General features: G+C 49.9%; 1 protein-coding gene across 1 annotated transcript in view; it reads right to left on the bottom strand.

The window, feature by feature from the left end:
• The window catches only part of ALPK3 (alpha kinase 3), a 32,716-nt gene extending 25,553 nt beyond the window's left edge, over positions 1–7,163 (bottom strand). The window contains exon 1 of the mRNA XM_064388662.1: positions 6,961–7,163. Within this exon, the coding sequence (XP_064244732.1) occupies positions 6,961–7,103 (143 nt within the window). The 5' untranslated portion in view covers positions 7,104–7,163. The remainder of the gene's footprint in view (positions 1–6,960) is intronic.
• Between the last annotated feature and the right edge of the window lie 5,124 nt (positions 7,164–12,287).

The following is a 12,287-nucleotide window of genomic DNA, read 5'->3' as shown; positions in this document are numbered from 1 at the left end:
AGCATGCTTGCTCTGATCCTCTCTGGGACTGGGCTGTCTGCGCCCTGGGCTCCCCAAGGACTTAGCAGCACACACAGCACAGGGCTCTGCTAATGAATTGCAGCATCAGCAGTGGATGTGCTTCCCTGGAGCAAGCTCGGGGCTGTTACAGTTACTGGCTAAAGGCAAATGCTGATGTTATCCTGAGGAACACATCTAAAGCACTGAATCAAGGCCTCAAGTATAACCCTTCCTTCTATTGGAGAAGTGGACTTCAAAAACATCTGCTCCAGGCAGCCCAGCACTGGTGGGATGAAGTGAAGCCTCCTCAGGCACCTCTCATTAATGAAGAGAAGCTCAGCTTTTTATAAGCTAGTTCTGAAAATACACAACTGTTCTCAAGTGCTGGACCACAGCACTATACCTCTCCACCACATCCCCTCTACCAGTCTCAGTTCTTTGTTAAATTTAATTTTATCACATGCTTTCAAGCTCCTTTGGCCATTTATCATCCTCATAGGTTTTAGCCCTTCAACTACTCCTAATTTTCTTTGGAAGTGAAGACAGCCTTCGTCATTTTTCACACACTTGCCAAATTTCAGTCTTGCAAGGGCAGGAGGCAGAACTGTCAACACCACTCACATTTTTAACCACTCAAGTTGATGGTCTGGGCTGGCATCCACTGGCACCAAAAAGTTAACTGCTTGAAAAACATAGATTTTCAGTCTGGCACCTTTTTTAACCCTCTCATGCAATTATCCATTAAATTATTCTCTTTCTGTATTTCTTATCATTGAGATAAAGAAATCTTTCTCCTTCCAGTGCACTCCTCACATGGAAGTGAACAAGAGCTCAGGGGACCCTGAAATAGGCTTAACAGTGGCTCCATCCTCATATGGACAAGCACCTGGACTCGAGCTGCTTGAGCTGCAGCAGTGATCAATATTTTTCAGTGCTCTTCCACAGCGTGAAAACTGACCCACACAAGCTGTCCAGTGAAGGAAAAAAAGAGCAAAATGTGTCCATGACAGCAAAGCTGCCAGGTCCAAGTTATGTTTTGAGGGAATCAGCATTGCACCAAAGGAAGCTCATGAAGAGCCTGGCAGCCTGTACATCCCAGGAGCTGGATAGAGGGACTGGCAATTTCCTACAGACATTCCCCCTCGCTGGCTCTCTGATCCCTGGCATTATTGGGCATGTTTTGCACATGCAGACTTCCAAAAGTAAGGTTTGCTATGAACTTCAAGGTTAACACTACTTGAGACAAATACAAGCCACTCAGAATCCCACCTCAGCTGTCAGCAGAGAACCCTTTTCAACGTTGAAAAGCAAATACTGAGGCTTTCATGTAGGCATGGCTGTGCTCACAGCTGCTTTCCTGCCACGTGTCCCTCTCCTTATCAAGCACTCCCTGCACACACAGAAGGAGCGTGCTGGTGTTCATACACCATGGCAGGAGCTATCAGCAGGCCCGTGATAAAGCAGCTCTGAGTGCTGTGTTGCTGTACAAGGCACATTGTTATTTCACAGACTGGAAAACAGATGTATTGAGTCTTTGCCTGTCAAGGTCACAGACCGAATCGATGTCAGAGATGCAGAAATGTGGCTTTTTTTTCTGAAGGTAATTTACTTTTAGCTGAGATGAACACAGACTTGTGTATAACAATTCAGGCTAGATTTCATTAACAGAGAAGGTGGAAAACAATAAATTAAGTTACACATTCCTGTATCAGCCTCTGTAATGCTCTGAAGATGGCTCAGATTTGTGTATTTTAACTCTGAATTGTTGCTGCCTCCATGGCCCAAATTAAACTTAGAAACATACCAAGGAATGAGAAATGGCCAAAAAAAAGCGCAAAATAAATATTGGACAATGAGATGCCCAGGAAAGGTGACATCCTCCTGGCAGGTTACTATGCAGAGAAAAAAAAAAAGAAATTAAATTGCCTGTAACAGCCCTTCCATCTTCCTCTTCTTGGACCAGGCAATGCTGTCAAGTGTGAGACAGTCAGTGTGAGATAACAACCTCACTCACTCAAGATCTTCCTCCCCTTGTCCAAAGAGTGCAAGGGTAGAGTAGGTTTTAATTCTATCTCCTGGGAGCTGCCTCTGCTGTGGCATGAGAGGGGCCCTGTTTGGAGATAACCACACTCTGCCCTCCACACAGTGGTGTCCCTGGCCTGGGAAACATCCCCTTTCAGGAGGTTTCCTGAGAAGTTCTCACACATTATATACTCTGTGTTTTTATAGTGACCCTGAAGGGCATCGGCTCATCAGCCTACACACTCATCTCCACTTGGCTTTCTAGGGGATATGGACACGTGGACAGCAGGCTACAGGAAGGGAGCTGAAAAATCTCCCTTTGGAATTGTTGAGGATTGTTATTTGGAGTGCACAACTGCTGAGCAGCCCCACTCAAAGCAGACACCTCTGTGCAGGGAGTTACAGCAATGGGAAACAGCCACCTCTGTCCTACAGGTCACAGGGTGTGCAGATGAGTCATTGACGCCCTAAACTTTGCCTTTCCAGTAGGAACTGGCTGTCCCTCCTTCCAGAGTTTGAGACACTTCCATCCCACAAATCAAACTGACTGAATGCTCTCAGCTGCCTCAGCTGGCATCTGACCAGGGGCTTGCAGCACTCCTCGCCAAAAGCAAAGTCCCACTGGACATTACAGGTACCCAGCTGCTAAAGAGGGAACACGACTGAACTAAACCTGCTTTTCAGGAACCAAGGGCTCCTCAGCTTCCAGCACACTTTATTATAGCAACAGATCTTTCTCCTTCATTTGATATTATGTGCAAAGCAAGAGGGACAAGATTGGGAATGGTTTCCAGCCAGAAGAGCCAGGTGGCAAGGCCCTCTCCTGAGCTCAAGTGCCACCCTGAGCAGAGTTATCCAAGAAAAGATCAGAGGCAATGTCACTACACTCTATAAATATCTGTATATGATGTAGCTATGACAGTAGAAAGATATTCAAGCAAGGAAGCAATGCTCTAATGAGACTGAGGAGCAGACAGCTGCATTAGGTAAGAGGTGCAGATCACTTCCAGCAGAGGTTTGCCTAGCGCTGAGATGAAGGTTTTATACAAAATTGCATCCCTCTGCACAATACACTCTCCAGACTTGCTTGCTCTTACAAAAAGGACATCTAAAAAGATGTCTTGAGGGTTGTGGCCCATGAGCACAGCTAAGGTAGACCCTGAACAGGACTGACAGCTTCTCCTTATTTATTTATTTGTGAAATAATTACTTGCTTGAAATAATTGCTTTGAGACATAACAGGTTTGTTTAAAAAAAAAACAACCCCAAGAAAAAAAATCCTGTCAGCAGCCAGAGCAGAGGCCATAAGCTGCTCCTGACACTGTTCAATATCAGGTATGTTAAAAGACCAGCAAAGGAAAGACACTGAGCTGTTTGCTCACATCCTTACAAAAGACTAGTTCCCAAGGGCACAAAGAGTAAATACCCTGAGTATTCTGTTTAATGAAAGGATGATGTTCTATCTATGGCCATTTTCAACACCTCTATTCTTCTGGCTTTCTTAGCATCATCTCTGGAAAATTCTACAAGCTAAAACCCAGAAAAATCATGTTCTGGTTACCTAATTCATATCCTCCAATTTACATGATATCCCTTTCTTCCAACAAGATTAGGGAGACCAAGTAAGACATCCAAACTGCCCTCAACGCAGAATCACAGAATGGTCTGGGTTGGATGGGATCTTAAAGCTCATCTTGTTCCATCACCTGGCATGGGCGGGTGACCTAGACCAGGCTGCTCTAAGCCCTGTCCAACCCAGCCTGAAACACTACCAGGGATGGGGCAGCCACAGCCTCTCTGGGCAGCCTGTGCCTCAATACCCTCACAGGAAGAATTGAATCCTAATAGCCCAACTAGCCCTGCCCTCTGTCAGTTTGAAGCCATTCCCCCTTGTCCTGTCACTCCCAGCCCTTGTAAAGAGTCTCTCTCCATCCTTCTTTTAGTCTGCCTTCAGGTACTGGAAGGCCACAACTGGGTTACCCAAAAGCTTCTCCAGGTGTACAATTCCAGCCTTTCCTCATAGCAGAGGTGCTCCATCCCTCTGACAACCTTGCTGCCTCCTCTGGGCTCGTTCCAAGAGCTCCATTCCTGTGCTGGGATTCCCAGAAGCAGGGATTTCCAACCTCACTTTCTTTTCTTAAAGATCTCTCCATGTCTTTGTGTACCTCTACCATGTTACTACACTTTCTGCTGCTAAAAGAATCAGTGAAGAGAACAAGCAAATATTTTAGTTAAACATACTCTATATATACATATAAAGTCAGGAACAGAGAAAGATGAAAAAAAATGCCTTTTTCTTTGGATCAGAATATCTATTTTTGTTTCCTAACCACTACAGCAGCCTCCCACAGCAATCCTGTGTGTGCATCACTTGTCCCATTGCCTTTGTTAGCTTCAAACCCAGCAAATCCAAATCCATTCTGTGTTAAAGAGCTGCTCAGTGTTATCTGCTGTTCTGCATGTTGCTCATCGTGCTTTTCAAGTTCTCCCAGGTAAGCTCTCCAGATGTTCCTGGATTTAATTAAAGTCATAATTGCTTTCTGAAAGTCTCCTTGCTGCACCATTACACTAATTTGCTTCCCAGAATTGTTATGATACATTTTTTAATTACGACATAAAAAGCCACACTTCATTCAAGCCCTTGCCCTGCATTTTAGACAACAGTTTCCAAAAATCCCAGCTCAAGTCTTCAGCACTTGCAGGGCTCTGCAGGGAACCAGACTTCTATATGCCTCCTCCCTAACTCATTAGGGAACCTAGAAGTTGCCATGAACCCAGGGAAAGGTCAATTTTGCCATTTAGTGATTATTTAGTCACTGCTTCTTACAACAGAAGGAGCAGACAGTGGATTTAAGAGACAAAATTAAATTGCCTTGCCACAGGCTTTGACGATCATGTACATAAGTGGTTGGAGAAATGATTGGAGAATTTGTGGAAATTGAATGTGCTGCTGATTTAACTGGAGGAGCAGAGTCCCTCTGCCAGCACTGGGCTCCCACAGATGGAAATTGGGGTGCAGCCACGGCAGCACTAGGCTGGAAAGCTCAAAAGGTTCAGGGCTCAGAGCTCTGTAGCCATGGCCAGATTTACCATGCCTGAGCCACAGCCTCAAGTGGTGGTACAGCCATAATACACCAGGAGCACTGCCTGCAGGGGGGCTACAATGCTCCTTGCCTCCCCAACAGAGGAAACTTCAGGAATCTACCTGGGAATACTGAAGGTACTTCTTGCTGGATGGATGAACTCTCCTTTACGGTTAAACTGATTAAAGCTGCACTTTGAGAGCAGAAAAGGAAAATAAAAGTTAAGCTGTAGGCAATCCAAACACCTCAACAACTTCTTTATTAAAACCTCTCTCTGCTTGTAATCTGCAGAATGGAGCCACTGGGCTCAGTTAAGAGATTTCCAGTCCATGGCATGATCTGAGGCTGCAGGCTGTGGACCCCGTATGGACATTTGGTGGTGCTGAAGATGTCACTGTGTGCAGCCAGTCTGTGATTAGCTCACACCCCAGCACGACATGATACCACCAGAGAAGAATTGAATTTAGGCAACTTCACTTTGGCGTCACCCCAGTTTTAACACCTGACTTCCAAGCAGCAATTTTTATCTCTTTTGGTCCTGCATTTATTTTTATGAATGTCTGACTCCTTGAGGCATCAATGCTTGACACGCTGGAAATGGATTATTTATAAACCATCAGCAGGGAAGAGGCACACTCATTTGGAGAGCTCATAGACTGAAGAGCATTCCCAGTGAATTCAAAGCAATTTCAAGGCTTTTTTTGAGTGCCTCACACAATCACTGACACCTTGGGCGCTGCTGGCACATTACCCTGTAATTCTGTGTTTGCTAACCTCAGTCAGGCTCAGCTGACAGCATGTTTATCATACCTTCCCCCTGCGAACAAAGCCTTATTCCTACCCCAGACCCTGTGCTGGAGGCCATTCCTGACCCAGGAATGCTGATCTCATTGCTGCTCAGCCCCTATCTACAGTGTAGAAATGCCTTTTTGACAATAAGATAAGGCACCCGCGCACAGAGCCCAGCGGGCCCCTCGCTCTGTCTGGTGAGGCACTTCACTACAACGAAGGCAGGAAGGTCAGGGCTGTTCCCTGAGTTTAACTGGAGACACTGGTGTTTGTCAGGATCTCATAAGGACAGCTTGGACTGAGACTTCCCTGGGGTCTGCAGCTTTCTCATGAGGGGAAGAGGAAAGGCAGCACCGATCAATCTCTGGTCTTTGGTGACCAGCGACAGGACCTGAGGGACCAGCATGAAGCTGTACAAGGGGGGTTGAAATAGATTATAGATTATTGGATATTCAGAAAGGGTTCTTCACTCAGAAGGTGGTGGGTAACCAGAACAGGCTCCACAGGGCAGCAGTCATGGCCCCAAGGCTGCCAGAGCTCCAGCAGCGTTTGGACAACCAGCTCAGGCTCAGCATGGCATTGATGGGGCGTCCTGTGCATGGCCAGGAGCTGGTCTCGATGAGCCTTGTGGATAGGACATTCCACGATTCTATTCTATGATTCCACCACCACTTCACACACCCGCTCAGCCACACACAATGCAGCAGGCCCACACCGCCAGCTCTCTTTGGGGAGGTCAGGGACTGGTCTACGGCACACACCAGCTCCTCTGGAGAGCCCGAGCCATGGCTTGGCTCTCTCCCCTGGAGCAGGCCCCCAGGGACGGCCAGGCCCGTTGGCCACACCACTTCCAGCCGGCCGGCCCCGCGCTCCCTCCGCGGCCTCACGGCTTGGGCGAGGGCCAGCCCGCCCTCCCCGCTGCCCCCACGGCCGGCCCGGCCCGCTCCGTCCCCGCCTGAGGCCGGCGTGTCCCCCGCAGCCCCGCGCCCGCTGTCACCCGCACCCACGGCAGCGGCAGCTCGGGGACAGCGCCCAGGGCAGCGCCTTCCCCCGGGCCGGCGCTCACCTGTTCTGGGGCCGGATGCCCAGCAGGTAACTCCGTCGGTCCGGCCGCGAGGCCCAGGCCGCGCTCTCGGCCTCCTCCGCGCCGTCGATGTGGCTCGTTCCCCGCCCGTAGAGGCCCGCGAGGGCCCTGCGGGTCGAGCTCATGGCCGGAGTGCGGCTGCCCTGCCCCGCGGCCGTGGCTGCCCTGCCCGTCACTCAGCGCCGCCGTTTATAGACCCTCCGCACATGCCGCTGTCAATCGTGACGCGGGGCCGCTGCCCGGCCTCCCCGGGCCGGCTGCCCGGCCTCCTCCTCCTCCTCCTCCTCCTCTTGCCATCGGGTCCAGCTTTTGAGGAAGAAGTGAACTTTTCGTTATAACAACCGCCCCACCACGGGGGATTTCTCACACCTCAAAGATCTCTCTGGTGACCACTGACAGAACCCAGCGTTGAAGTTGTGTCAGGTTTTCGCTGGATAGCAGGAAAAGGTTCTTCCCCAGGGGATGGTCGGGCACCGAACACACTCTGCAGACAATGGTCACGGCCCCAAGGCTGCCAGAGCTGCAGGAGCTTTTGGACAACGCTCTCAGGCACAATGTGGGGTTGTTGGGCTGTTCTGTGCGGGGCCAGAAGTTGGACTCAGTGGTCCTTGTGGGTCCCTTCCAGCTTGGATTATTCTGTGATCTCTCAGGATCAGCTCCAAAATCCCCCACTTCCTCGCAGGCACAAGGCTCCCACCCTGCCTGGCTGCACCACTCAGCATGGGCATGGCAGTCACATCCTCACACCAGGATCTCATGACTTGGCAGCCTGTTTTTTTACCCCAGAATGCCCAAGAGAAAGTCTGTGATGGTATTTATTCAGTCTCCGTAAAAAAAGACAGCACAATAGAGAGACGTAAAAGGTGGATACATGTCACAAACAATTACTAGCAGTGATTTAATGCCAAATGAAAATATAATGAGTAATAAAATGGACTTATTTTCTTGTTCTACCTTTCTCTTGCCTGTCAAGTTGTTGCATCATGTGCTGCACACATGTCACTGGTGGCACCACATCCCTCCAGCAGTGGAATGATGGATGGAGCAGATTCACTGTGGATTAGCTGCCTGCCCATGGCTGCACAGCAGTGATTGCAGCAGGAGCAGGGAAATTATGGCAAATTGCTCCATTCCAGGAAATGCAACATGATTAGAGCTGATCCTCCTGGGGCAGGAGAGGCAGCAGATGTGGCAGCAAACAGCAGGACAGGTGATGGATCAGGACATCCCTGATTCCTTTTCCTCAGCAAATTCTGTGATTTGGAATGTGACTTTGGATAGGGACTGGCACCAGGGTATGCACAGACACACAGAGTGTGTGCATCACCTGTCCAGGTGACACAACAGCGGCAGATGATCACATTATCAGGCATGAAAATTGCAGGTTTTGTAACACCAGAGAGGATATTTGATTTTGGCAAATGCAAAGGAGATGGACCTCCTAAGACATTTGGAAGTGGTCCGAGGAAATATGGAGAAGGGTGGTCCCAGAGGGCTGACTGAAGGCCTCACCTTCACCAGGCAGTGAAACAACAGATGAAATTGCATAAAACAAATGTAACATGATCCATTGGGGAAACCACAATACTCATTTTCAATAGGCAGCAGTGAGCTCTGTGTGAGCTAAATGTCACTTAGAAATAATCCATCTCAAACAGAAAATAGCAGACCCCCTCAAAAAAACCCAAACAGAACTCAGAGAAGGGCAGCAAGGGCAAGCCAAGGTCCAGGCTGGCTGCTGCATGAAGGACAACTGTGTGGACTGGGACTCTTCAGCCTGGAAAAAGCTACTGAGGTGCCCATGACTGAGGAATACACAGCTGAGAGGGGCAAGGAGAACAAGTCAAATTAGCAGGAGGCAAAATAAGTGAAAAGGAGATGTTTCCTCCCTCCCTTTGGCTTTAGGCTACTCCCACACATGGCGATGGCTGTTCAATGTCAACAGGGATTAATAAAATCCACAGGACAAATCTGTGGAAAGAAAATCTCCTGAGGTTTATGCAGTATGAAGACATTACCTTCAGTTCAAGAAATGCTTGAGCTGCATAAGAATATTCAATTCAATGTGTGCATGCCCTGATCTCACACCCTTTGCTCTGCTCTGGCTGCTGCCCAAATGTGGGAGGCAGGATGCTGGGCTGGGAGAACCCAAGCTGGCATTCTCCTGATCCCATGCCTTTCTGTGGAAAGAGAAAGAGGATTTTCAGGTCCCACAACTTCAGGAAACCTGAAGTCCCAACATATGAATTACACATTATTTTACAATGAGCCCAGTCTCTTGGCGTATTGATCTGAGAGAACAGAACCCAAACCAGCTAAGAAGGGTGTCCAGTACAGGTAGGTTTCTGCTTTGGGCCTGGAACCCTGTCTGGTTTCAGATTCCCAAATACAGGAAAGACACTAATATGATGGATCAAGTCCAGTGAAGGCCACCAAAAAGACTGAAGGAGCTCAGACGCCTAACACAGGAGAAGAGGATGAGAGAAACTGGGATTTGGGCTTCAGGGAAAGGCTAAATGGAGACCTCCTTGTTTTCTTCACTGCCTCATGGGAGGGCACAGCCTCAGAGGTGCAGAGTGATGGAATGAGAGGCCAACATGCAAATGGCAAGGAGGAAAGTTCTGATTAGATATTAGGAAAATTACTTGCCCTGTGAAGGGGATCAAGCAGTACCACAGGGACCCAAGAGACACACAATCCCCATTTTGTGTGACAGTGTCTGTGGATGGGACAGGGTGCTGAGCAGCTGATTGACATCCTGCTCAGAGTGGGGGGCTGGACCAGAGACCCCCAGAGCTCCCTTCCCACCCTGGTCATGTCATGGTTTGGTGCTGCACCCCGTCAGTGGAGAGAAGCCTGGATGGTGAGTGCAGGTTTAGCTCAGATGTGACGAGAAAGAGCCTGCTGTGGTGTTTGATCCTCCCCCCGACGTGCAGGGCTTATATTCCTTTTCTGCCCTTTCAAGCTCTGAATGGTTCTTGTGCCTGTTGCCTGCTGAGACAGCTTCCTCTCACAGCATCTGCTCTGCCGTCAGTCTGCTCGGAGAGTGACAGTGCCCTCTGCTCCTGGCTCCGGGGGAAACGCGTTCAGCTGCTGGAGCCTGAGCCAGCCACAAACGCGGCTTCAGACCTCGTTAGCAAAGCTTTCTTCCTCTGCCTGCAAATCCAGCACCGACTCGCACAGTCACAGATGTTTTCTCACTCCTCTTGCACAATTTATCCTTCCTTTTCCCATCCTGCACCCTTAAGTTCCTCCCTTTCTAAAATGACAGGCTTCTTCCTGCACTCCAACAATAAGCTCTCACCTCTGGTTCTTCCCCAAATATTAACGGGTGGTGCCAGGGCAGGGCTCTGACAGAGGATGAGCACAATGGGCTTCCTGAGGAGGTATTTTGAGGAGGATTCTTTCTCTCAAGCATGGAGAAACAGTCCACAGGGAACACAGCAACCTCTAGCTGTTTGAAGAGATTCTGCATCAGCCAGAAGTGTCATCCTTAGCTATGGGAGAGTGCTGGGGTTAATTTAATGATAATTTTTATTAGCTATGTGTGTCGCATAGATAATAACTCTGCAGGATAGACGTGCCACAGAGCTGCTGCCACATACTCAGCCAGAACCTTCATTTTCAATCTTTTATAGATACATTTCCAAATGCCTAGCTGGACCCTGGAGAAAATAGGAAAAAGAAGGGTCTGTGTGATCTCAGACAGCTGGGGAGATGAGCACAAAGGAAGGTCCTATGCTATGCATCACCTTTTACTGTATCCATGGAAGGAGAGGACCAGTCCTTGTTGGAGCAGGGATTGCTCTGGGTCAGACTGAGTGGACAGGGTATAGCAGATTTTCCTGCCTTTGAAATGTAACTATCCCATTCTGCACAAAGGAAAGGACATGGAGGGAGAAAGTCTTGTGTGTTGGGTTTGGCTTTTTCCTACCACCTTCTTCTACATCTGTTGTAAAGGAAAAGCAGCAGTTAGAGGTGCATCCTTCAGCCTTGCTTAGTCCCTCTGGCCCTATGGCACAGCTCAGCCCTGCCCTGGGTTCCATAGGGCATGGATCCATGAGCACTCAGCCACAACTGCTTCTCTCTGCCATTCTGATGCCCCTGTTTGTGCCCTTTCATTCTGCCTCCTGGGAAAGACATCCCTGATGGCCTCACTTTTCCTTTGTCAGCTACAGGATAGAGAAATTTCAGCAGCAGAGTGAGAGTCTGCTCCATGGTCCCCCTCAAGCTGAAGTCCTGGTCCCCATCTGGCACCATGGGAGCCTGCTTCCTAGGACTATTAACACAGGGAGAAGCCAGCCAGATGCAAATTTGTCTGCCCTGAGTTCATTCCTCCAAGCTTTGTGTCACACTCCCTTCCCAGTCACTTCAAAGTTCTTTCGGAATGACAATCAGTCACTCCCTGGCCACCCTCTGTCCTCCCTAGCCACCATTTCCAGCTAATTTCCTTGTAGTCCTGATGCCTTTGGAAAGGTGATGAGTTTTGGATTAATGAGCCTGACCTTGCCCTAACCTTGCAAGTCTGGCACAGCGCTGTGGAGTCCTCCATGTGCCCCTTCTTTCCCAGAGGGGCTTGTGCAACCTCCGGAGGGCTGGCCCATGGCCACTTCCCCTGGGGCGCTGGTGATGCCCGGCCCAGCTGGCAGGGGCTTCTCGGAGGAAGGGGGTTCCACACACCCACCCTGGGCGTGCTGGCTCCACCATGAACCTGTCGGGCCGTGCTCCCCAGGAGAGACGTGAGTGCAGCCTGGAGCCTGGGGGGCGAGGGCGGTGGGCATGGGGGGTGTGGGCAGGGGGAAAGAGTGGCTGAGGGGATGAGAGCGTGGGTGACCATGGGGGACGGACAAGGCCACCTGTGGGGACACGGTGAGGACACCCGAGGGGATGTGGGTGAGTATAGGACATCTGTGAGGAGAGGGGCGAGTATACCTGTAAGGAGTGGAGAGGGGACTGTGGGGAGGAGGGAAGGACACTCCTGGTAAGCAGTTGATGTCACCAGTCAGAATGGGGACAGGGACGCCTGTGGCGAAGGGGAAATGACTATTGTGTGGATTGGATGAGGTCACCAGTGGGAACGGGGGTGAAAACTCCCGTGGGGAAGGGGTCAGGATATCTGTGGCATATAGACAAGTACGCCTGTAACGGGGGGAGTGGGCTGGTGGGACTGGACGGGACGACGACACACTGTAGGGAGGAGGGAAGGACACCCGTGTGCATGAGGGTGAGGTCAGCAGTGGCGCTGGAGAGGCCACCTGTACGGAGTGCAGGAGCGGGGCGAGGTCACCAGTGGCGGTGGGCGTGAGGAC

This window comes from Passer domesticus, chromosome 14 (assembly GCF_036417665.1).
Source record: "Passer domesticus isolate bPasDom1 chromosome 14, bPasDom1.hap1, whole genome shotgun sequence".
NCBI lineage: Eukaryota > Metazoa > Chordata > Aves > Passeriformes > Passeridae > Passer > Passer domesticus.
This window is presented reverse-complemented; position numbering and strand designations above follow the sequence as displayed.